Source organism: Homarus americanus, unplaced genomic scaffold, assembly GCF_018991925.1.
Source record: "Homarus americanus isolate GMGI-L3 unplaced genomic scaffold, GMGI_Hamer_2.0 scaffold32583, whole genome shotgun sequence".
Lineage (NCBI taxonomy): Eukaryota > Metazoa > Arthropoda > Malacostraca > Decapoda > Nephropidae > Homarus > Homarus americanus.
In genome coordinates, this window is record NW_024713129.1 from 20,466,037 (window position 1) to 20,492,212 (window position 26,176).

At 43.8% G+C, this 26,176-nt stretch overlaps 2 protein-coding genes across 2 annotated transcripts in view; both read right to left on the bottom strand.

Annotated features, from left to right (window-relative positions):
* Positions 1-3,388, bottom strand: part of LOC121869092 (histone acetyltransferase p300-like) — a 116,557-nt gene extending 113,169 nt beyond the window's left edge. Inside the window, exon 1 of the mRNA XM_042370282.1 lies at positions 2,921-3,388. The gene's annotated coding sequence lies outside the window, so the exon portion shown is untranslated. The remainder of the gene's footprint in view (positions 1-2,920) is intronic.
* A 54-nt stretch (positions 3,389-3,442) lies between these two features.
* LOC121870393 lies at positions 3,443-24,567 on the bottom strand. Its single transcript, XM_042372222.1, has 2 exons — positions 24,324-24,567; positions 3,443-5,025 (listed from the first exon to the last, which is right to left on the bottom strand). Exon 2 carries the CDS (start codon positions 4,958-4,960, stop codon positions 3,443-3,445), a length of 1,518 nt encoding a protein of 505 aa, XP_042228156.1. The 5' UTR covers positions 4,961-5,025; positions 24,324-24,567.
* Between the last annotated feature and the right edge of the window lie 1,609 nt (positions 24,568-26,176).

Here is a 26,176-nt window from a genome sequence, read left to right on the forward strand (position 1 = left end):
TGCTGGAACACATCTTCATTCTTCACTGCTGGAACTCTTCATTCTTCACTGCTGGTACTCGTCATTCTTCACTGCTGGAACATCTTTTCATTCTTTACTGTGGTAACATTTCTTCATTCTTCACTGCTGGAACGCCTTTTCATTCTTCACTGCTGGAACTCTTCATTCTTCACTGCTGAAATACATCTTCATTCTTCACTGCTGAACTCTTCATTCTTCACTGCTGGAACTCTTCATTCTTCACTGCTGGAACTCTTCATTCTTCACTGCTGGAACACATTTTCATTCTTCACTGCTGGAACGCTTCATTCTTCACTGCTGGAACACATCTTCATTCTTCACTGCTGGAACACGTCATTCTTCACTGCTGGAACTCTTCTTCATTCTTCACTGCTGGAACTCTTCATTCTTCACTGCTGGAACACATTTTCATTCTTCACTGCTGGAACACCTCTTCATTCTTCACTTCTGGAACACCTATTCATTCTTCACTGCTGGAACTCGTCATTCTTCACTGCTGGAACTCGTCATTCTTCACTGCTGGAACTCGTCATTCTTCACTGCTGGAACACTTCTTCATTCTTCACTGCTGGAACACTTATTCATTCTTCACTGCTGGAACACCTATTCACTCTTCACTGCTGGAGGTCGTCATTCTTCACTGCTGGAAAGCGTCATTCTTCACTGCTGGAACACTTCTTCTTTCTTCACTGCTGGAACACCTATTCATTCTTCACTGCTGGAACTCGTCATTCTTCACTGCTGGAACTCATCATTCTTCACTGCTGGAACTCGTCATTCTTCACCTCCGGAACACTTCTTCATTCTTCACTGCTGGAACACCTATTCACTCTTCACTGGTGGAACACCTCTTCACTCTTCACTGTTGGAACACTTTATTCTTCAGTGATGGAACACCTCTTCATTCTTCACTGCTGGAACTCTTCATTCTTCATTTCCGGAACACCTCTTCATTCTTCACTGCTGAAACTCTTCATTCTTCACTTCTGGAACACCTCTTCATTCTTCAGTGCTGGAACACCTCTTTATTCTCCACTGCTTGAACACCTCTTCATTTTTCACTGCTGGAACTCTTAATTCTTCACTGCTGGAACTCTTCATTCTTCACTTCTGGAACACCTTTAATTTTCTCTCCATTCTTCACTTCTGGAACACCCCTTTAATTTTCTCTCCATTCTTCACTGCTGAAACTCTTCATTCTTCACTGCTGGAACACCTTTCATTTTCTCTCCATTCTTCACTGCTGGAACTCTTCATTCTTCACTGCTGGAACTCTTCATTCTTCACTGCTGGAGACACTGATCACTGAGCATCACCTGAGTCTGTAATATTTTGGTTTTAGCTTTGTATTGCTATGTTGATGGTTCTCTCCTAATACAGTCCGACATAGTTTAGTCATGGTCTTTTTCAATATTTGTCGGAGCTCAGAGGAGGGAAATGTATAATTTTGGATGACGGGAAGATTTGGTTCCCCCACCTTATTTCATCTTTAGATTAACCACCCTAACGCTAACCTAACCTAATCTAGCCTAACCCCACCAGGTACCGTTAGGATGGTTATTCTTCATATAAAATAAGCTTAGGTCAGGGGTTCTCAACCAGGGGGGAATTTCCCCCCTCAGGTTTTCAGGGGGGGGGGGGAACTGATACTAATATGGAAAAATTAAAGGATTTTCAGTATTATACGCATATTATTTGGAATGCACTTTTTGAGGCAGACAATCTTGGAAAGGAGGGGGGAATGACATTCTGACATATGGTGAAAGGGGTGCATGGGGCAAACAAGGTTGAGATCCACTGGCTTAGGTGAGTAATCTTCACGTAATCCATATTTTTTTTCCAACGCCGAGAAAGTGTGAACGAATCTTGATAAACGCAACAACTTTCCTTCAACAAGCTTTGCTTATATCGAACACAAGGACTCACCACGAGCCTAAAAGACACTTGTTTATCACTTGGGTTTTTTATTATTTTTATAACAGGGAGAACCACATATTTACCTGTAAAACACCCATGTGAATTGCATTAGAAAAACAGGTTTGGTTTATCTGAAATAATAATAATAATAATAATAATAGCACGGCGCTAACAGCCAACATTATTTGAGAGAATAGCCACACCCTTACACCACTACTGCACCGCTCTCACTTAATGGATCAATCAGTTGACAGAGGGAGGCCCGCGGGGACTATTATTTAATTCACAAACTGGTTTGATCCAGAATTTTTCACTTAATGCCTTCTCCTTCTATTGTCAATGATGAACAAACCTTCTTTGGTAATCTAAGACGTTAAATTGTTTTGGGTCTCCCGTATAATAGGAGACTCACTGGCTGCCCGGAATGTTTTAAGGTGGCCGGGCGTAAGGTCACCTCATACAAATAATTCAAGGTATAAAAGCTGCATCACATTACAACACCCGCACCCTTTGTTTGTCAGCTGGATAATGTGGTCTCAAGGTATAGCTCAGGAAGACAGGACAACTAGCCAACAGCACTGGTTATAATTACCCCGGAACACGATCCATTCATCGATTTACGGCCAGGTTCCCAATTACTGTTCTGTCGTGTACACAGAGGCAAATTGCACAAAAGAAACTTGACCAGAGGTCCACACTGCCTGGGGCACTGAAAATATTAACCAGGATAAGAATGCTTGAGGTTAATGTTATTCACGCCTCTGACAGATAGGATAACAACTTGCCGTGCTAAGAACAGCATGCAGCCAACCTCGCCCACTACCCTGGCACTAACACATGAACGACACCCTTGGCACAGTGACACATTGTATTAACATTTGAAGATAAAGTACCTACCTTCCCTTAACTGGGGTGGGAAGTACACAGCAACAGTACCTACCTTCCTTCATCACGTGGATAAATAAATAGGGACAGTACTTACCTGGCAAGGGTCGAGCCTGAAGTCGCCTTGAGACGCTTCGGCGTTTGTCCTCCACGTCTTGGTTCAAAGATGGGGTGTGTTGTCTCCACTCTCCATGGCCACAGTAAGGCTTGGTCCACCATCCACCATGGCCACAGTCAGGTGTGGTCCACCATCCATCGTGGTCACAGTCAGATGTGGTCCACCATCCACCTTGGCCACAGTCAGATGTGGTCCACCATCCATCGAGGTCACAGTCAGATGTGGTCCACCATCCACCATGGCCAGAGTCAGGTGTGGTCCACCATCCATCGTGGCCACAGTCAGATGTGGTCCACCATCCATCGTGGTCACGGTCACAGTCAGATGTGGTCCACCATCCACCTTGGCCACAGTCAGATGTGGTCCACCATCCATCGTGGCCACAGTCAGATGTGGTCCACCATCCATCGTGGTCACAGTCAGATGTGGTCCACCATCCACCATGGCCACAGTGGCCACAGTCATCCACCATCCATCGTGGTCCCACCATCCAGGCCACAGTCAGATGTGGTCCACCATCCACCATCCATCGTGGCCACAGTCAGATGTGGTCCACCATCCACCATGGCCACAGTCAGATGTGGTCCACCATCCATCGTGGCCACAGTCAGATGTGGTCCACCATCCACCATGGCCACAGTCAGATGTGGTCCACCATCCATCGTGGCCACAGTCATATGTGGTCCACCATCCACCATGGCCACAGTCAGATGTGGTCCACCATCCATCGTGGCCACAGTCAGATGTGGTCCACCATCCAATATGGTCACAGCCAAGTGTGGTCCACCATCCATCGTGGCCACAGTCAGATGTGGTCCACCATCCACCATGGCCACAGTCAGATGTGGTCCACCATCCATCGTGGCCACAGTCAGATGTGGTCCACCATCCACCATGGCCACAGTCAGATGTGGTCCACCATCCATCGTGGCCACAGTCAGATGTGGTCCACCATCCACCATGGCCACAGTCAGATGTGGTCCACCATCCATTTTGGCCAGAGTCAGGTGTGGTCCACCATCCATCATGGCCACAGTCATATGTGGTCCACCATCCACAATGGCCAGAGTCAGATGTGGTCCACCATCCATCATGGCCACAGTCATATGTGGTCCACCATCCACTATGGCCACAGTCAGATGTCCACCATCCATCGTGGCCAGTCAGATGTGGTCCACCATTCACCATGGCCATAGTCAGAAGTGGTCCACCATCCATTTTGGCCAGAGTCAGGTGTGGTCCACCATCCATCATGGCCACAGTCATATGTGGTCCACCATCCACAATGGCCAGAGTCAGATGTGGTCCACCATCCATCATGGCCACAGTCATATGTGGTCCACCATCCACTATGGCCACAGTCAGATGTGGTCCACCATCCATCGTGGCCACAGTCAGATGTGGTCCACCATCCACCATGGCCATAGTCAGAAGTGGTCCACCATCCACTATGGCCACAGTCAGATGTGGTCCACCAACCACCTTGGCCATAGTCAGGTGTGGCCCACCATCCATTTTGACCACATTCAGGTGTGGTCCACCAACCAATATAGCCAGAACCAAGTGTGGTCCACCATTCATCATGGCCACAGTCATATGTGATCCACCATCCACTATGGCCACAGTCAGATGTGGTCCACCAACCACCTTGGCCATAGTCAGGTGTGGCCCACCATCCATTTTGACCACATTCAGGTGTGGTCCACCAACCAATATAGCCAGAACCAAGTGTGGTCCACCATTCATCATGGCCACAGTCATATGTGATCCACCATCCACTATGGCCACAGTCAGATGTGGTCCACCAACCACCTTGGCCATAGTCAGGTGTGGCCCACCATCCATTTTGACCACATTCAGGTGTGGTCCACCAACCAATATAGCCAGAACCAAGTGTGGTCCACCATCCACCATGGCCATAGTCAGGTGTGGTCCACCATCCACCATAGCCACACTTAGATGTGGTGCACCATCCATCATGGCCACACTTAGATATGGGCCACCATCCACCGTGGCCATGGGTGATCTGAGGCACACCAGGCCACCCCCTCCTGGACCAGTTGATGGAAGAAGGTTTTTCCATTCTGAAATATAAAGTGAAACATATAAATTAATGAATAAATAATTACATGAATTTACTAATTAATAAATTAATAGATACACGAGGATTGTGTAAAAAGTTGAATGAATGTAGCAGATATACACTACAGTCATTACATGGCTACTGTAAACGATTATGATCACACCTAACTACAATTACAAATTAAATATAACCAATTGCAACCATGATTGCATGACATGTAAGTATGATCACAAACGTGATTACTTCTAAAATTAATATATACTACTTTGATCTCTATCACAACCCCAGCATCTCGCCCAAGCTTACCTCAAAAGACACAGAGCTGGACAACAATGATATACTGCTATGGCTAGCTTTAAGTAGGGTAGACTTCATGAAATACTCTTTAGGAGTACCCAAATACTCAGTCATGGTTGATGAATAAAATCCTGGGTGAAAAGGACCAACAGAAACACTTTGGTAAATCTTCCTTATTTACATATATTTACAAATAAAGGGTACAAGACATAATATAAATGCACTTTCTACCTAATCGGGAGTTCAGCATAAGCACCACTGACTCCCACCTAACATTCCCTAGGAAAAAGAAGGACAAACCTTAACTACATGGCTCAGACAGAGGAGACAGGCAAAGACAGACATCTCTACCAGCCAGAGCTGGAACAAGGACAGAGAGAGGGACAGCCTGTGGATCTTGACCTAGGCTACTCAGTAAGCTCCACCCATCAGTGTAAGTCAGATGATCGTTATTTAATTTACTAAGCTTACTTATACTACAAAGCAAAGTTTTAATGGGAAGAGGTAGGACTGTCTATGGGAGTGAAATAGGTAATTAATATGAGCTAAAATACATGTTATAACAATGAGTACACAATCAACGACCAATGGGCAAAATACAACTCAAGGGGCCCGCCCATGACTTTCTGTGGATGATGTAACCGAGCACGAGGTTTCAAGCACAGTGGGCCATGGGGTATGATGCAATAACATAGGAAAGCTCCAAAGTCTGAATAGAGAGAATGCCTGACTCAGAGATAATACAGATATATAAATATAGATATGAATAATAAGCACATTCTTGTGACATCTTTCAATAAAAAAGAAATTAAATGCATTAATACTGAGAACCGTTGTAAGCGCATAATAGCAAATTTAATGAAAACCCACAGCGTAATAAAATAATAAATTTACCAAATAAAAACAATTACAGTATAATATATAGTTTAGAAGATACAGTTGTAGCAGAGTGTATGTGGCCAGTAGTCAAAGTTCTCTTCCTAATGTATGAATTTTCTCTTTCCTAGGACCACATACACATGTACTGTCGGGGTCAAAAGTCTTGAACACTTAGCAATATCTGGCATCTACTTCTGAGTTATACATATATGATTGGGATATACTAATAACACTACTTGTCATCACATATAATTATGCCTGAACTACAAAATGGGATAAAACTCTCCTTAAAACCTAAGATCTTCGGGTACTTACATGCCAAATAATGTCAAGTGTTCAAGACTTTTGACCCCGACTGTACGTAAAAGAAGATATCGTACTCACGATAGAGGTGAGAAAGGAAACCCACAATAGCGTTTTCTTTATGTATATTGTATGTACAGTGCATTAAGATGCAGGGGAGTTGTTGTGTTGTAGAGAAGCTTGTTGAGAGGAGGACTTGCTGGTTTGAGAGCTTGGAGTAGAATGACCTTGTAGGGTTTCGTGATATAATGTTGTCTAGCACTCAGGATGGATGGAAACTCTAAGGTGGTGGTTTTCTTATATAATATAAGTTATATGGTAGACAGTCTGGTGCTGGAGGTGCCGTGTGGTGAGGAGCTGCTCAGTAGACACGTTCGGTGAGTAGCGTGTTGATGGAGGTAGATGTGCAGGAGCTTCGTTAGAGAAGATGTTGCCTGTTGCTGGCCTCCAGGTTGAATGAGAATGGGACAGCGAGGAGCTTGCTTGGAGGAGGTGTTGCGTGTTCAGGAACCGAGAGCAGAATAAGAGAGCTGGTTGGTGAGGACGCTCAGAGAAGGACAGCTGGTGGGTCGCCATGCTCGCCGGCGGGAGCGAGGACCGCCAGGCAGGCGGAGGAGAAGCGAGGGCCGCCAGGCAGCGGCGGAGGAGGAGGTGTTGCGTGTTCAGTAAGAGAGGCCAGAATGAATCTCAATGGAGAGACAGAGCTTATATACCCAGCAGCCGTGAGTCATCCGTGAGTCAACCTGGGAAACCCCGGGAAGTAGCCGGTCTTTTGACTCAGTTGCTAGGATACTGTGGCATCTGGTGACGCCCCCCCCCCTGGGCCGCTCGTTTGGTTGCTAGGGAAGACGTAGCAGGTGGCATGCAGCTACGCAGTTGTAGGGGAGACGTCCACTACAACCTTCTTGACTTGACTTGACGTCTGTAGATAAGGTAGAGGTCTATTGCTCGTAATGCTGAGTGGGAGGACAAGGATTAGGATTGGAAGTACTTTGATTGCAATTGGGGGGAGGGAGGGGGGCTGGTTTAGGATTAAGGTAAAAGGGGAAGGAAAATTGAAGGAAAGTAAGAGATTAACAGTATCCGGGCTCAACCAGATATGCTGAGGTTATAATAATTATATTTGAACTTACATCTTGCATGATTAGGTTCTAGCTCCCAAGCCTTTTTCATTTAGTTAAAAACATGTTTATTTTTGCAGTAGCCATTGTTCCAAGGAAGGGGTGACGACCTCTAGCCAGGTTCTTGTGGAGCTGGCTGAGCAACGTATCTTTTGTTTTAATAAGAGTGGAAGGAAGGGGCAAGAAGACAAGTGTTGGAGAGGCCAAGGATAGTGTCCTTTGGTCACTCTCATCTTTTTAATGAAATATTTTGTTTCGTTTTAGAGAATTGAAGCTTTTGTTTATAGTTGGGAGGTTTAATTTCTAAGAAGAGGTGTAGGATCCTACTTGCTACTTTTGTTCGCAAGGAGATGGTCCTTCATTTTTGGTTTAATTGAAAGATTGAAGCTTGACTTGAAGGTACAGTATTTATTTGGCTATACAGTTATTTTTGTTTTTGTATTAAATTTGATAATTTTTAGTTGCATTTTGGTATTGGTGGTGGATTGTTGACTCTTATTCTGCTTAATCTGAACCAGGCGTGTTCTTCTCTTGCTCTTCTTACTGTTTCGTTGTCGAGCCAGTTAACTACAGTTTCTGAGTCTCGTACTTGTTCCCATATTCTTTTGGCTTGGATGTAGTTGTCTACGTTTATTGCGTTGATGTTGGCTCTTCTATGGAGTTCTTCGTTTGTTACTCTTTCTTCGTAACTGATGTTATATATGAATCTTAGGCTTTTATTTTGTACCGTTTGAAGTTTCTTGATTCTCGTTGCACTGAATGGGTTGGTTGATACAGGCGGTGTAATGGTCATGATAAGAGCTAACCTGAAAACCTTAAGGATTCATATTACGCTCAAACGTCCACAAAACCTTCCGAGTCCCCCAGTGGAAACGTTCCCCGTTTTCTCGGTTTCCCCCGCCTTTGTCTATGGGAGCAGACGCTGTATGCTGGGACCTGTTGCCATCCAATCCTTTGTAATCAATTTAATTCTGCTTTCGATAGCTGAGTCAGAGCATTGTTAGTGAAGATAATAGTAGAGAATGAAAATGAGTTCATAGTCTCAATTTCAACGTCAGAGGGTACCGTAAATTAATTCATTGGAATAGGAGTAGCTGGACTCCCTGGTCTGGTTTGAGTGAGGGCACGCGGGCATTTTAACCGTTAGTAAGTGCCCGTCCCTTCATCCATACAGGTATGCCATTCCACGCTGTGTTGTAATTTGCCCTTCTTTAAGTGATTTGACTCAATTGATAGTTGATTGTGCAAGTGTTACAGTAACGTAGTTGATATGCTCTGAGTAAAGTCATATTTACGTCTTTAACGTCCCCTGAAACGTGTTGTTGTTGTCACCGGTTAGTAAGTGCCCGTCCCTTCATCCATACAGGTCCCTAACGCAGCCTAGGCCGTGTCTGTAGGGTGGATGTTGTATCCACTATGTCTGGGGACATGTCCGAGGTCCAGTAGGATCAGTTACCTTCGTGAGACCCGGCCGTCAGACACTTCAGACCACCTATAGCCCCCATAGCTGGCTCGTCTGGCCCTAACGCTCGGTCCACGAGGTGACCCTGGACCACCAAGCCACACACCACTACCAGCCCCCATCATTGGTGGATGAATGTCTACCTCAGTAGGGCTATATTTGTGTGGTGGAATTAACCCACTGGGATCTCCAGAGTTCGTCGGATAGTACTCCATGGTGGCAGGACCCCATGGCTGTTGCTTGAGTATCACTCCTGACGACTGAGTGTTGTAGTGGCAGTTGCCCTAGTATGTATGGTGCTAAGTGACTATCCTAGTTGTGCTAGTGAGTATGTCCACCCAGTAGGGTTGGAAGGGTATTGAATATGTCCACCCAGTAATGGTGTGAGTATGTTGAGCCTGAGGGCCTAGTAATAGATTTCGTCTGTTAGTACAAACCAATTCTTTCTTCTAATTTCATATTCATGTTTAAATAAACTTTGTATTTGTATAATTGTGTATATTATTTACCTACAGTATTTACCGTTATTTCTTCCCTATTGCTTGATACTATCATTACACCTACCCACGAGCCTCCTATCGTCACGCTACCAATGGTGATATATAAGAGTAAAAGGAATTGTTACTGGCACACAGGCCCTCATGAAGGGTGGCAGTAGCAGCCCTCATAAATGGTGGCAGCTCAAGCCCTCATAAATGGTGGCAGCGGTGGGATGTAATGAACATAGTATCGAGTTGGGAGGAATGACTGTGATACTGTAGTTTAACTGAGTGATAACCATTTCTCTGTACGGGTATTTAATAATCATTCCACTGTAACTAATGAGTATTTCAGATTGCTAATGATTTTGTCCCATATTTTTCCGAGGTACAGCTTTTTGTGGTGGTTTGCAGAGAGAGTGAAATAAGTTCAAAGAAATACCTTGGAGTTAGGTTAGAAAAAGTCTTGTTTAAAGTAAAAGGAAACCTGCAACAATAACTTGTAGAGTGTGAATAAGGTTCATTAATATTGGAAGAATTTTGATATGTAACAATCTGCCCAAATTTTTTTTCTGTTGTTAACTCAGTATTACTTACAGACAGTGAATACATGTTTGGGCCGTGGCACTAGTTGTGAAATGTTTCCATCGTGGGAGTGCCCAGTGTTTTAATTCTGAGTGCTAACAGAAGCATTGCACTATATGCAAAGGTTAAGTGGATGCTAATTCTGCATTTGTAATATTCTTTAGTTATGTGTTAGGTAGGATATATATTCCATTTACTTAATATCTCGGGGCATTTTACAGTTCCTACTATTAATATTCCTATGTATACGCTATAATTTTAAAGTTATTTTAACCAGGTGCTAACGGGTCATTATTTTGTGTAACGTATGTTATGTGAACTCTAATGCCAGTATACTTTCAGAATACAGTATTATATATGTGAGGACCTTATGGTGATACGGTATATGGAAAATGTTACACAAGTGTATGGACCCAGAATTGTGAGTACGGAAATTCGTGAAGTGTTCACGCAGTGTTGCACCATACTGAGTCTGTGAATGGCAAAGTGTCTAAGTGAATTTTTGATGCCATAAAATTATCTTTTGGGAGATTAATAATCTGAACAGTAGTTTGAATAGTTGATGCATGGAGTGTTAGTCGTATTGCAGAAAATCAGTACCAGTCCGTGGGTCTTGAGTGAGCACTGTGCATGTATTGTATTTACAGTGGGATATACCTGTAGTATTGATTTGTTGTGACACAATGGCAGATGCTAACGCAAATAAGGGGACCATGACGGCCAAAGCCGCTGTTGATTTAGCAACAAAAGTCCCAGCACTTCTGGCTAAACTCGCTAAAGCCATGGGTAAAGGAGGAGAAAACCAGTGGTTAGACTGGATCTTTAAGAAACAGTGGGCTTTGTAAGTGACCCCCATTGGTTGATAATGAAGTGCACAATCAGTTATAAGTAACTGTGGAAAAGAGATAGGTAAAGAACTGATGATTTTTTTTTATTAAAAGTATTTTGCAGAGGAAGGGTCAATTTGCAGTAAAGACAGAGATTGGAAGATGTATTGGCAGTTATGCAATCATCTGAAGGGTATCTGTTACTAGTATGAGTAAAGATACCAGTGGTGAATTCTCAAGTTCCGGTTGGTAAGTCCTACGTAGGCTGGGTTGTTGGTATATAGGTGTAGAGTTCGTGACTTTCAGGGAGTATTCGGGCATATAAATATGGTGCTATTACTTCTACATGGCAAATGCCATAAGTACAGACAGTTTTTGGTTTGGTGGTGTTCTCATGAGGACCGTTTCGTTAGCATTGAATTCTTGGGAATACCCGCTCGTTCGGAGTCCCTTGAAGGGTGCTGCCTCTCGCGAGTGCGACATAACTCTTTAGATTAAGGGCAACAAATCATTCCTTTGACTTGATGGGGTCCGTTCGTCTATGTCCTAGCTTGAGAAATCTATGTTAAATCTCAGTGTGTCCTGTCAGCATTTGACCAATCGCGTAAAAGAAACTTTCATAATCTATGAACATTGAAATTTGAGTTCTGTAAGGAATTTTGAGTGTGCATTTTATCTACCGATGTGAGGGTGTATTCTGTAACATGTAACACCATTTATTATTATTATTATATGATATGAGGTATCTAACTCAAATCATTATTATTCTATGATGATGTACTTGACCCCATTTATTATTATACGATATTATGTATGTAACCCCATTTATTATTATATGATATGATGTATTTACCGCCATTCAGTATTATTATGACATGATGTACCTAACCCCATGTGCTATTATTTTTGGTGCTATTTTGTAATATGTATCCCAATATATTTTTTATGAAGGTGTGTCACATTCTAATTGTATGTTAACAGATTTCCATTTCTTGTACCTAATCCTGACCACCGGTAGGGAATTATTTTTCTATTTTTATTGATATAATTTGTGCAATGTTTTGTATGAGGATTTATACTTTATATTAATGATTTAATATGTATGTCACTACTTACGTGTTTTCTGAACGTTACCGCATAATGATGAATCTTGGGGAAGGAGGAAGCTTTGTAATGGTCATGATAAGAGCTAACCTGAAAACCTTAAGGATTCATATTACGCTCAAACGTCCACAAAACCTTCCGAGTCCCCCAGTGGAAACGTTCCCCGTTTTCTCGGTTTCCCCCGCCTTTGTCTATGGGAGCAGACGCTGTATGCTGGGACCTGTTGCCATCCAATCCTTTGTAATCAATTTAATTCTGCTTTCGATAGCTGAGTCAGAGCATTGTTAGTGAAGATAATAGTAGAGAATGAAAATGAGTTCATAGTCTCAATTTCAACGTCAGAGGGTACCGTAAATTAATTCATTGGAATAGGAGTAGCTGGACTCCCTGGTCTGGTTTGAGTGAGGGCACGCGGGCATTTTAACCGTTAGTAAGTGCCCGTCCCTTCATCCATACAGGTATGCCATTCCACGCTGTGTTGTAATTTGCCCTTCTTTAAGTGATTTGACTCAATTGATAGTTGATTGTGCAAGTGTTACAGTAACGTAGTTGATATGCTCTGAGTAAAGTCATATTTACGTCTTTAACGTCCCCTGAAACGTGTTGTTGTTGTCACCGGTTAGTAAGTGCCCGTCCCTTCATCCATACAGGTCCCTAACGCAGCCTAGGCCGTGTCTGTAGGGTGGATGTTGTATCCACTATGTCTGGGGACATGTCCGAGGTCCAGTAGGATCAGTTACCTTCGTGAGACCCGGCCGTCAGACACTTCAGACCACCTATAGCCCCCATAGCTGGCTCGTCTGGCCCTAACGCTCGGTCCACGAGGTGACCCTGGACCACCAAGCCACACACCACTACCAGCCCCCATCATTGGTGGATGAATGTCTACCTCAGTAGGGCTATATTTGTGTGGTGGAATTAACCCACTGGGATCTCCAGAGTTCGTCGGATAGTACTCCATGGTGGCAGGACCCCATGGCTGTTGCTTGAGTATCACTCCTGACGACTGAGTGTTGTAGTGGCAGTTGCCCTAGTATGTATGGTGCTAAGTGACTATCCTAGTTGTGCTAGTGAGTATGTCCACCCAGTAGGGTTGGAAGGGTATTGAATATGTCCACCCAGTAATGGTGTGAGTATGTTGAGCCTGAGGGCCTAGTAATAGATTTCGTCTGTTAGTACAAACCAATTCTTTCTTCTAATTTCATATTCATGTTTAAATAAACTTTGTATTTGTATAATTGTGTATATTATTTACCTACAGTATTTACCGTTATTTCTTCCCTATTGCTTGATACTATCATTACACCTACCCACGAGCCTCCTATCGTCACGCTACCAAATGGTGATATATAAGAGTAAAAGGAATTGTTACTGGCACACAGGCCCTCATGAAGGGTGGCAGTAGCAGCCCTCATAAATGGTGGCAGCTCAAGCCCTCATAGCGGGTATCACATTACTGATTTTATTAGTGCCGTGTATAATTTCCTTTTGTTTGGTATTGTAGGGGTATCGAGATATTAATGTTGTCTAGCACTCAGGATGGATGGAAACTCTAAGGTGGTTTTCTTGTATAATATAAGTTATATGATAGACAGTCTGGTGCTGGAGGTGCCGTGTGGTGAGGAGCTGCTCAGTAGAGACGTTCGGTGAGTAGCGTGTTGAATGAGGTAGATGTGCAGGAGCTTCGTTAGAGAAGATGTTGCCTGTTGCTGGCCTCCTGGTTGAATGAAAGCTGACAGCGTGGAGCTTGCTGGAGGAGGTGTTGCTTGTTCAGGAAGATGGGCAGAATGAGAGTTGGTTGGTGAGGACGCTCAGAGAAGGACATGCTTGCTGGCGGGAGCGAGGACCGCCAGGCAGGCAAGGAGAAGGCGAGGGCCGCCAGGCAGCGGCGGAGGAGGAGGTGTTGCTTGTTCAAGTAGAGAGGCCGGAATCAATCTCAATGGAGAGACAGAGCTTATATACCCAGCAGCCGCTATGAGTCATGTTGGGAAAACCCGAGAAGTCGCCGGTCACTAGTTTCGTTGCTAGGATACGGTAACATCTGGTTGGTTGCTAGGGAAGGCGGTAGCAGGTGGTGGCTGTGGCTACGCAGTTGTAGGCAGTTGTAGGGGAGACGTCCACTACAGTATGTTCAGGTTTTTTAATCTTCTTGTTTTTGAGAGTTTTCTACGTACTTTGAGGACTTTTTCATTGATGAAGCTCTAGCAACCATTTTTTTTGTGATTTTCAGTCCCAGGATGCTGCCTTCGTTGGTGTATGGGTAAATTTCTCCATCTACTATTACTGGTTCGACCTTTTTCTTGGCAATTGGTATAGTTTTAAATTTGTTGATGTTTGTCCGTATTTTCCATTTCTTCTCGTAATTATTTATGTTTTTATTGCTAAGGCCGTATGGCGTGCCATCATTGCTTCTGATTTTCCGGGATATGATATGACTTGTGTGATGTCATCGGCAAAGATAATGTGTTCGCTATGTTGCGTTGGTTCAGGTAAGTTGCTCGTATATATGGAGAATAGTGTTGGGGATAGGACGCCTCCCTGGGGCACTCGGCTTTCTAGGTCGAAGGGTGGACCTAAATGGTTTGCCAATTTGTAGCTGTGCTGTCCTGTTTTGGAGGTAGTCACATAGGATTCTTTCTATTTCTGCAGGTAGGTCTGGTTTTAGTATTTTATATGCTAGTCCGTTGTGCCACACTTTATCAAAGGCCTTTGTTACATCTCTTAAGACATGTTTACTTGGTTTCCTTGGTGTTTTTCTTTGGTTATGATTTCTGTTATTATTGTTATTGCCGTTTGGGTTCCTCTACTTCTTCTAAAGCCGTGTTGTCTTGGGTTGAGTTTGTTGTGGTTAACCAAGAACTTATCTAGTCTGTTATTTAGTATGCGTTCCAAGAATTTCTCTGTTGTTTCCAGTAGGGATGTAGGTCTGTAGTTTATTTTTTGTTTTGGGTCCTTGCTTTCTTTGGGAATGAAAATAATTTTTGCCCGCTTGAGGGCATCGGGAAAGTAACCAGCGGATAAGGTTGAGTTATAAATATTTATCAGGGCTTCCATTGGTCTGCTGGGCAGATTTAATAGCATGTTTCGGGTTATGCCGCTCATTCCGAGGGATTTTTCTTTAAATTTGCGTAGGCAGTGTAGTAAGTAGTTCGTCGTGATTTAGGAATTTATTGGGTCTTAGTCCTTCTGGGTTTCCTGTGTGGTAGGGAGTCAGTCTATTGCTTTGTTCCTTTAGCTAATCTTTAATTAACTCTTCGTGTTCTTCGTCAAAACTTTAATTTGCTTCTTCTGATATTCTGAAAATCTTCTGAAGGCATCATCTTTTTCGTGGTGTGTATAGAGTTTTTGTCCATTTTGGTCTTTAATGTAGGTTATTGTCTGTGTTTCGTGCCAAGTAGTTTGTTAATGTTTTGCCAGAAGTGTTTGGAGTCCTTTGTGGTGTTTATGTTTTTGATCAGATTATTCCATTTTTCGTTATTAATTTGTCTGTACTCTTCTTGTAGACCTTGTTGGATTTTTCTTATATTACGGAGTAGTTCTCTAGTGGGCCCTGTTTGTTCTACATATGTCCTAATGTTATTATATTGTACTTGTCTTCTCTTTATTTCTTCGTTGGGTTTGTTACTCGGGAGGGTTCTGTATGTCATTATTTGGGTTGTCTGGTTGATTGCTTGTTTCATTGTGTTGTGTAGCTTGTCAACCTGTTCGTCAATTTCCTCGAGTGTTGCATCTTTTAGATTTATTTGTGGATAGTTTTCCAATAAATCCGTATATTTCATCCAGTCTGTTTTGCTCATCTGGAGCCTTGGTGGTATTTTTGTTTGAATTGGGCTGGTGGAAATTGTGAATATTATCGGAATGTGGTCGTTTGGGATGGTGGGGCCTTGCTCTATGTGGTAGTTAAGGAAATCTTTGTTGTTGCAGAAGATTTTGTCGCGTGTTGAAACGCCGTTTGGTCCCATCCAGGTGGTGAAGTGCGGGCCCAGGTGAAGTAGTCTGCCAGTGTTGATTATACGTTCCAATACTGTGCCTATCTGGTTATTGTTGCCGTAGCTAAAAATGCGGTGTCTTCATTGAAATCTCCCAGGATGTACAGTCAGCCAATGATCCAGCGACCCCACCCTGTGTCTCTAACTGGCAATTTTACCTGGCAATACCGGGTAAAGTAAGGTTGTTTGTAAAGGTGATTGGTGGATAAATTTTCGGCTGCATTACTGTCAGGATAAATATTAAACAATCAGAAGGTAGAATTTTTATAATAATAAACTTTTCATTTTTATTTAAGATCATGAGAAGTTTCCAAAAGTTCGTATAATTGGTTAAATAATGTAGAAATTATATTAATGAATTGTCAGCTCAACTACAACGAGGAACGAGGACTGCCATAAGATTTTCTTCATTATTTAAGCAAATATCAGAACATTTGGACACTTCTCATGATCTTAAATAACAAATTGAGGCATATATGACATGAAATGCTAGTGACAGTGGGGAAGGAGGTTCAGGGGAAGAATAAAGGGAGGATTGAAGTGAATTTTAGGAGGAGAGAATAGGTGCAGTGGCTAAACACCGCTTGCGTGAGGGAGTATAAGTTGGAGGCAGCAGCAACTCGCCCGGACGCGGCCAGGAGGCGACAGGACAGAGTCAGGCTAGCGTCAGGTCAAGCGTCAAGGTGCGTGTTGGGTTGGGCCATGGATTCTCGGTGCTTGGTCGGCTTGATTGTGTGTGTTGTTTTCTTGTGTGGAGGAAATGTCTTGGTATTCTTCTTAGCTTGATGTTGATTTTCTTCTAACTCTCCTCCTCTTCTTGCTCTCTTGAAGTGTCCATTCATTCGTGTTTGTGTCTTGTTATTCGTCTTCCTCGTGTCTTAAGTCCTCATAGGTGTGGAAGAAGTCGGAGACGGTGAGGTTGACCACGTGTATACTGCCAGATTCTGGGGTCACTAAATCTAAGGGGGTAACTTAACTCTAATCTTAATTCCTAAGGGTCGCTGCCACCAGACCCCCTCTGGACAGCATGTAGCTCGTTAGGTAGCGGGCAGAGTGGACTAGGCATTGGGTTAGGTTTTCCATTGACCAGATCGATAAGAGTAAAGAAGGGTGAAACCATAACATGTCTTAATTGATTTATTCCTTATAAAACATACTGGTAAAAAACATATACATGAATTGGCCTTCCTCAGAAGAACAACGGAAATGTGGTTACCCAGATGGGCCCCAGACTCTTACATTGATGGCGTGTCATCCACCTACTTATTGCATAACAATCTGTGACCACCGTACCTCGGTCGTTCCTTCTTACAATATCCCTTAACACATCAGACTGCTCCACCTGTGTGGAATATAGCACCGTCGGTTATCATACATAGTAGCACCATCTCAACACACCTGTTACACTCCATACCTGCAAGTATGTGACTCCTTGTGACTTTTAGGTATACACAACAGGCACCTCGTTCACACCCCGCCCTCGGTGGGTAAAGACGAGGGCTTCACCTAGAGACATACCAGCACTATTTCTACGCCTGGTATTATAGGTCGCTCCAAGTGACGACCGCAGTTTCTCACGGTCTCCTTAGTTGTGACTATTCATTTGGAGTGGTGCGCTGGAAATCCACAGGTTCACAGTGGACTGGCATAGCGGGGAGTCGTCCCCATCTGTTGTGACGCTCAAAGGGACAATGGCGGCCGGGCGGCAAGGTACTCCGACCACATGGCACCTGAGGTGACGGTAGAACGAGGAAGACTGAGGGCAGTGCCCCACCGCTCCTCGTCACATAGGCCTACAGTTTCCAATCCTCAATTTACACTTTTGTTTCTTATGGTTCTCACCTGAACACTTTTCGGTATATTGTCACTCATGTCTTATAAACACATATTTTAATCCTAAATTACACACTAAGGTAAGGTCTTGGTTTGCTAGTGCTTGGGTAAATGCATGGGATTATAATATCAGGGTGGCATCTGAGGCGGGCACATGACGCGCCTTGAAACAAAGGCTGAATGTTCATGGCGGGGGTGTATCAACTTCACTTAAAACTGTAATGAGGGATCCTCCTCTCACACATTGCACTATTTGAACACAGACATAAGATTCTCTGATCACTGTACCTGTCGTGGGTATATGTCACGTGAGGCTACGAGGTGTATTAAATTCATACCGACGCATACACGATATTTCCTTTCAAGTATAGTTTCTGGATCACTGTCAACACCTCACATAGTTCTGATACATCTATCCTTTTTCCAGATCATGGTTCTCATGTATTTTCATATGATATCTGTTGGAGTTTTGTTCGCTACACGCTCACAGACGTAAATAGTAAGACCTTCAAACCCTGATCCACACTTAGTCTTACAGTACACTAGTCCGCCTCAACTGGACTTTAACATTCATCTTATGGATACCCTGAGTTCTCCTTAATGCTATGAATACATACACTTAATATGATATAACTATACCTGGGTACAATACAACACATGGTCTAGGAACCTTGAGTAGGTGAGTTGTCCTTTATCAATGTTTCCCGTTTTCTGAGGTTCTACAAGCGCGGTGCATTTGAATGTTGTATAGCGTAATATGAATTAAATGGGATTTTTAGGGATGACAATGATGTGCGCAGTACACGTGGGCTTCAGCTCCACGGGCCTCGTGGTGTTCTTGATTCTGTGTGGTGGGTGTCTTTTCTTGAGTTTTCTTTTCTTGGGTTTTCTTTTCTTGGTTTTTCTTTTCTGCTGGTTTTTTCTTGTCTTGGGAGCGTACAGCAAGGAGGGCCTCTTTGTAGCTCAGTTTCTTGTCGAGTCGCGCCTTGGCTATCCTGCATTCCTCCTTCCATTTCGGGCAGGTCCGATCGGCGGAGGAGTGTGGGCCGCCACAGGCAGCGCATTTTTTTACTGTGTTGGGGCAGACCGTGTAGCGGTGTCCGGGGCTTGCCGCACAGGGAGCAGGTGTCCTCCTGCGCCTCACACTTGTTGACAGTGTGTCCGTAGTGCTGGCATTTGTAACAGCGTTTCGGTCTGCAGTAGGGCTTGACTGGCACAGTTACCCACGCCAGTTGAGCCTCCTTGGGTAAGGTTGTATGGTGTCCGATGAGGGCAGTGGTGTCGGACAGCTTCTTCACAACTTGGAGTTGCCCCTTGAGGAGCTCACTCAGCTCTGCTTGGTACACGTGGGCAATTTCGGCGTGGGAGATTACTCCCAGCTTCAGGTTGTCCTACTTGTAGGCAATCATTTTAAATGGAATGCCGTTGATGTCTGGGATCTCCGCGAGCTGTACGGGCATACCTTTCTCGGCGAAGGTGATCTTGATGTCACCATGGAGCTTCAGTCGTTCCACCTTAGTGACCCCCACGATCTCATTAGTTTCAAAGAACTTCTTGAGAACTAGGAGGTTTAATTTCTTGGGGCAGGTCGGCGTAACCGGACGTATCCGCGCCACGTTATCAAACTCGTAACCGTTCATGGTGAGAGAGGGTTAGAGGACAAATTGAGGGCGAGGCAGGGGGGTATTTATACAATCATGCCTACTCAAGATTTGAGTTGCGAAATGAAAGGCGCCGCTGATTGGCTGAGGCGAGGGCGGCAACTGGCCAATCAGCGAGCGACTCGGGGGCAAAAGCTGTGGTCTGGAACTTGCTGCTGATTGGCTGAGGCGAGAACGGCAGTTGGTCAATCAGGGAGCGACTCGGAGGCAGAAGTTGTGGTTTGAAACTCGCTGCTGATTGGCTGAGGCGAGAACGGAAGAGCAGTTGAAGGGAAGAGTATAGTGACCTCGTGGTGACCTACCTCTCTTTTCTACCTACACCAACCAGCAAGCAACACCTCCTCCTCCTCCTGCCTGGCGGCCCTCGCTCTCGCCGGCGAGCATGGCGACCCACAAGCTGGTCCTCCTCTGAGCATCCTCACCAACCAGCTCTCTCTACATCACGCTTGTAACCACACTGCCACTTCCCAGCACCAAGCTGCACTGTACATCCAATACAATATGTATACAGAGAGCACATTGTGAGTTTCCTTTCTCCATCCCATCCTGAGTGTGAACCAAATAACCCGTACCCCACAAATGGTGACCCCGGAGTGACGCACTCACACAGAATGGAGGAGGAACCAACAACTCGTACCCCACAGACGGTGACCCCCGGAGATTCGCACTCACACAGGATGTATTCTAAGTAACTACCCAGAGTAGGATAATATAAATGTTCAATTAGAAGGCCTGAAAGTCTTAAGAAACAAGAGTAATATACTGCTTGATTGGTAAATGTTGTAGTGTCCAGCCAGAGCCTCAGCTAGAATTGGGCCAACCGGGCCATGGTGTTACTGTTTTACTTTACTTTTACTGTTATCCTCTTCACCACTGATCGGCTCGTTTGCCGCTTCGGCTATCGGTCACGTCTCTGTTACGCACTATTGGCAAGTACTGGGCATGCACCGGCTCCTGAATGTACCTGAACCTGCTCCAGTGTTGGTCAAGTCTGGTCTTGAAAAAGCTCGCACTCGGTACCGTCACAACACTCTCTGGCAGGTTGTGCCAAGAGTTCACAACTCTCACTCCAAAAAAGTTTGCCCTCACAGTTTTCTGGACTTGCGGCAATCTTGAGCTGTGACCCCTTGTGGGGCGAGCGTCCGCCAGCTCCAGGTAAGGACACTCAACTGAATAATAATAATAATAATAATAATTAACGGTTTATTGAAAAAGTTCTGCAGCCCGAAGGCTGAAAATATACATTGGACATAAATGACTTATTACATACATTGGTGGTTTAACAAAAGCCTTCATTAGAGAAAGGTAAAGGAACATACAGTGAACATACAGATTAATGTAGGTGTTGAACAGCAAAAACGTAGTGTAGTAACTCCCTCCCAGATGGTATTAGGAGGGACCTCACGTGGTGTAGTGGTTCCCTCACAGATGGTGTTATGAGGGGCCTCACGTGGTGTAGTAATTCCCTCACAGATGGTGTTATGAGGGGCCTCACGTGGTGTAGTAATTCCCTCACAGATGGCGTTATGAGGGGCCTCACGTGGTGTAGTAATTCCCTCACAGATGGTGTTATGAGGGGCCTCACGTGGTGTAGTAATTCCCTCACAGATGGTGTTATGAGGGGCCTCACGTGGTGTAGTAATTCCCTCACAGGTGGTGTTATGAGGGGCCTCACGTGGTGTAGTAACTCCTTCACATATGGTGTTATGAGGGGCCTCACGTGGTGTAGTAATTCCCTCACAGATGGTGTTATATGAGTGAGGTGTGGTTCCAGGCCTTCCTATCGTAGACGGATTAACACATCGCTGGCTGTTGGGTCTCACGTTATCACTGGGTACCTGGGACCTCACTGTGTGAAGGTCAACTTGGGTACCACTGTTACTGTTGAGTTGTTCTCACTGACTTAAGCACTGTTCACCACTGTTCACCTCTGTTTAACACTGGTTCCATTCCTTTTCCAAATGAAATAGTAACTTCTGGCAGAACATGTTGATATTCCGGTGGGGAGGAGGGTTCAGGGGAGGGGGTTGGTATGGGCCAACATAACAGTTGACCTGGCTGCTCTGAGAGGAGCGCCAGGTACGTCTTGACCCTTCGGTGGTCAAGGATGTAGTGCCCCTTGAGATGCTTATACACCTCAATTAGGTCGCCTCTTGCCCGTGGGTGGGAAGTCTGCTCGGGCTGTCTCCTGCGTAGTTTATAAACATGCGCAAACTTCTTAATTTCTTCATCAGCTGATTAACAACATGGCGCCCGCCATCACCGATTTGACCGAACTCTCTACGGCTGTGTTGTATCCCTCACCCCCTCTGCAGGATAAAAAACAGTATAGGCTATTTAGGAATGTTAAAAAACTGCAAGGAAGGCAAAGAGGGACTACGAAATCAGGATAGCAAGAGAATCCAAGGAGGATCCCAAGGGGTTTTTCCAGGTATACAGGACAAAGGTCAAGGACAAAGTGGGGCCTTTAAAGTCAGGGAGACGGGAAGTGATCGATGACAGTGAGGAAATAAGCAAAGCATTAAACAGCTACTTTTTATCAGTTTTCACAGAAGAAATTCACGAAGAAATTCCAGAGGTGGAACTGACATTTAGAGGAAATGAAGAAGAGAAATTAAAGAATATCACTATCAGAAAAGAGGATGTTTTTAAGAAGATAAATAAATTAAAGAAGACAAAATCCCCAGGGTCGGATGAAATTTTCCCTCGAGTTTTGAAAGAGTGTAGGGAACAGATTATTAGCGGACCCCTCGTAAATTTATTTACAAAATCATTAGATATGTGAGTTGTGCCAGACTTGTGGAAACAGACAAATGTAGTACCCATATTCAAAAAGGGAGACAGAGCATCAGCGTCAAATTACCGGCCGATTAGTTTGACGTCAGTAGTGGGGAAATTTCTTGAATCAATTATACAAAATAGCATCTGATCGCATTTAGAGAAAAGCAAATTAATCTACGACTATCAACATGGGTTTACAATAGAAAAATCTTGTCTAACAAATCTGCTGACGTTTTTTAGGAAAGTCTTCGAGGTAGTAGATAATGACGAAAATTACGATGTTATTTACTTAGACTTTAGCAAAGCGTTTGACAGAGTACTGCGTCAGAGGCTTCTGAGAAAAGTTAAGGCTCATGGTATTGAGGGGAAAGTTTTAAATTGGATAAAATCATGGCTCACCGATAGAACACAGAGGGTCAGCGTAGATGGTGTTAAATCTGAGTGGGGCTGTGTAACCAGTGGGGTTACCCAGGGGTCAGTACTGGGCCCACTCTTGTTCATAATCTACATAAACGATCTAGATACTGGGATCAGCAGTGACATAAGCAAGTTTGCGGATGACACCAAAATAGGGCTGCAGATTAATTCAGGGCAGGCTGCAAATGCACTACAGGAGGATTTAAATAAACTGCAAGAGTGGTCAGAAAAATGGCAAATGAAATTCAACACCAGCAAGTGCAGCGTACTTAATATTGGAAGAACAAATACTGTCACTATATACAGCCTTAACAACATCAACCTAGAGAAGTCGACCTGTGAAAGAGACTTAGGGGTACTTGTAAGCCCGGGAGCTTCGGCCTAAGAAAACAGTGCGTTGATGTTTGAAATAAGGCAAACAGAGTATTAGGTTTTATATCTAGAAGTGTAAGTAATAAGAGTGCAGAGGTCTTATTGCAACTATATCTTGCGCTAGTCAGGCCGCACCTCGATTATGCGGTTCAGTTCAGGTGCCCTTATTATAGAATGGATATCAATTCACTGGAGTCGGTGCAGCGAAGAATGACGAAAATGATTCCGGGACTTAGAAACCTTCCATATCAAGATAGGTTAAAGAAACTAAACTTGCATTCCCTAGAAAGACGAAGAGTGCGGGGAGATATGATAGAAGTATTTAAGTGGGTGAAAGGAATCAATAAATTCGATATAGATAAAGTTCTTATAATATCCGAGAAGGATAGGACTCGTAGCAACGGATTTAAGTTGGATAAGTTTAGGTTTAGGAGGGAGATAGGAAGGAACTGGTTCACATATAGGGTAGTGGACGAGTGAAACAAGCTTAGCAACTTTGTAGTAAGTGCTGGAACGATGGAAAGTTTTAAAAGGAGGCTAGATAGATTCATGGATGATAGAGAGTGGTAGTAACTCTCGACAGGAGCTGCCATGCACAGGCCAACCGGCCTATTGCAGACTCCTTATTTTCTTAGGTTCTTATGTTCAATTCAATTCAACTCAGCGTGGTCATAAACACATCATCGCAACAACATATCATACTCAATATGTTCACCCGCTGAGAAGTTATTGTTCTACCTCTATACAGTACAGTTGATCAAATAAGGCTACATAATATTTAATTGTTTACACATTTCTCAGCAATTGTATACAGGGCCACCAAGAGCTGGCCACAGAGCCCGAGGGAAAGATAAATTTATGGGTCCCCTTTTGGCCTTTGAACGATTATCCAGTTATCCACACATCCCAATACATGCCCAGTACTTGCCAACAGTGCGAAACAGAGACATGACCGATCGCCCAAGCGGCTAACGAGCCGATCAGTGGTGAAGAGGATAAAAGTAAAAGTAAAAGTGATGTTCATAATATCAGCTTTCATTATTTTCCTATTATTACGCAAGAATCTGTATTGCGCAACGTGAGGACAATCTTGTCATCTCTTAGCAGACTTCTATAAACTGTCTTTTAGGGTTAATAAGTTTTCTCTAAAAAATATGGCCGTTATGATTAGAAAAAACATACTACCTACCTGGTGTTCCCTCCTTGTTTATCAAGTGTCCGTAGCCTCAAGCGAGTTACTGATGTTTAAGCTTATGTATATGCCACCAGTTTCATTTTATTTAATATATCACGTTTTTTTTAGATGTTTCTGTGAATCACCAATTTCAAATGTATATTTCTAAGCAGTCACTTGTCTTTTAATGAATCTGCGCAGAACTAGGAAACTTCAGTACCGGAGATACAATGCAGTGGTCTTGGTTGTTATGGACCCACACACTCGCAGCTGGCAGCTTGACAGTTACCAGTTCTTGAATACATGAAGAAGTAAATCGACAATTGCTCATGATATCATAATTTATAATAGTTTGAGTATTGTCTACCGTTTATTTTCTTTATAATAATACCACTAGCTGCCTACCAGTATGCCGTATGCTTTCTGCATTTAATATATTTACCAATAAATCATTTTGAACACGTGTCCTTCCCGTTTCAATATGTTTGAAGAACTGCAGTTACATTTTCCACAGTGCCAAAATGATAACTGTCTGTGGCTTGCCATGCCAATTCATCAGTACGCACTTAATGAAGGATTTATAACAGAAGACGTGGATGACACATTTTCGCCCTTGCTCTGCGGCCCTTATTTCCATTTGTTGCAACATTATTTGAATACAGCTTCTCATTGCGTATTATACAAAGCATATGCATTGTCTGAAATGGGAATAAACTACCGTTATGGGCTTCGTGCATACAAACGGTGAGGGCGAACTTTTTCGAGTGAAAATTGTGAACTCTTGGAATAATCTGCCAGAGAGTGTTGTGACGGCACCGAGTGTGAGCTGTTTCATGACCAGACATAACCAACACTGCAGCAGGGTCAGGTACATTCAGGAGCCAGTACATGCCTAGTACTTACCAACAGTGTGTAACAGAGACGTGACCGACCGCCTAAGCGGCTAACGAGCCGATCAGTGGCGAAAAGGATAAAAGTAAACGTAATACCAAACAAAAAGGTTCTTAGATCGGACTTTTTGTGCAAGAGATAGGAAACGTAGGTCTAGGGTATGTTTTCCTGGGGCTGGGATGGAGCATGTAGCGGAGAGGATGGATAAGAGGAATGTGAGTTCAGTATTGCTGGATATGACTCATTTACGAACCTATCTCAAGAAACTTGCAAGAGGGGTGTGGTTATCTACGCTAGGCAAGACCTTAGAGCCAGCCAGGCGAGGGTACAGGGAGAGGATGTTTTTGAAGAGTCCAAGTGGTGTAAAATAAAATTAAAGGGAGGGGACTTACTTATCGTCGGGTGTATCTACAGATCCCCAAACTGTGGCCCACTAAATCAAAGGAACTTAAGAACCTTAATAAACAATGCGGCGATGCTCAACCCTAGCCACCTCCTTATCATGGGGGACTTTAACTATGGCGACATCGACTGGAGAAACGAGTCAACCCCAAATGACTTGAATAACCCTGCTACTCTTTTTGTAGAAACTCTGAGAGATAATTTTCTGTTCCAACATGTGAGAGACCCGACACATTACAGGGGGGAGCAAACACCCAAGCCACTTGACCTCATCATAACAAACGAGGAGGGTATGGTGGCCAAACTGGAACACCTTGCCCCAGTTGGCACCAGTCACCATACAGTGTTGTCATTCAGATTTAACTGTTACCTAATTCAAGATAAGGCCAGGCCAAGGTGCAAATATTACAAGGGAAATTACAATGGGATGAGGGAAGAGATGAGGGGTATCAACTGGCCTGACTTATTAAGGTCCAAGAACGCAGACACTACGCTGAATATCATAACTAGTAAAATGACCCATTTGATCGATAAATATATACCCAAGACCAAACCCAGTGCTTCTAAGAATAGGA

Excerpts from the sequence above, each read along its gene's own strand:
- LOC121870393 (XM_042372222.1), bottom strand. The coding sequence starts at position 4,960 with ATGGCCACGGTGGATGGTGGCCCATATCTAAGTGTGGCCATGATGGAT.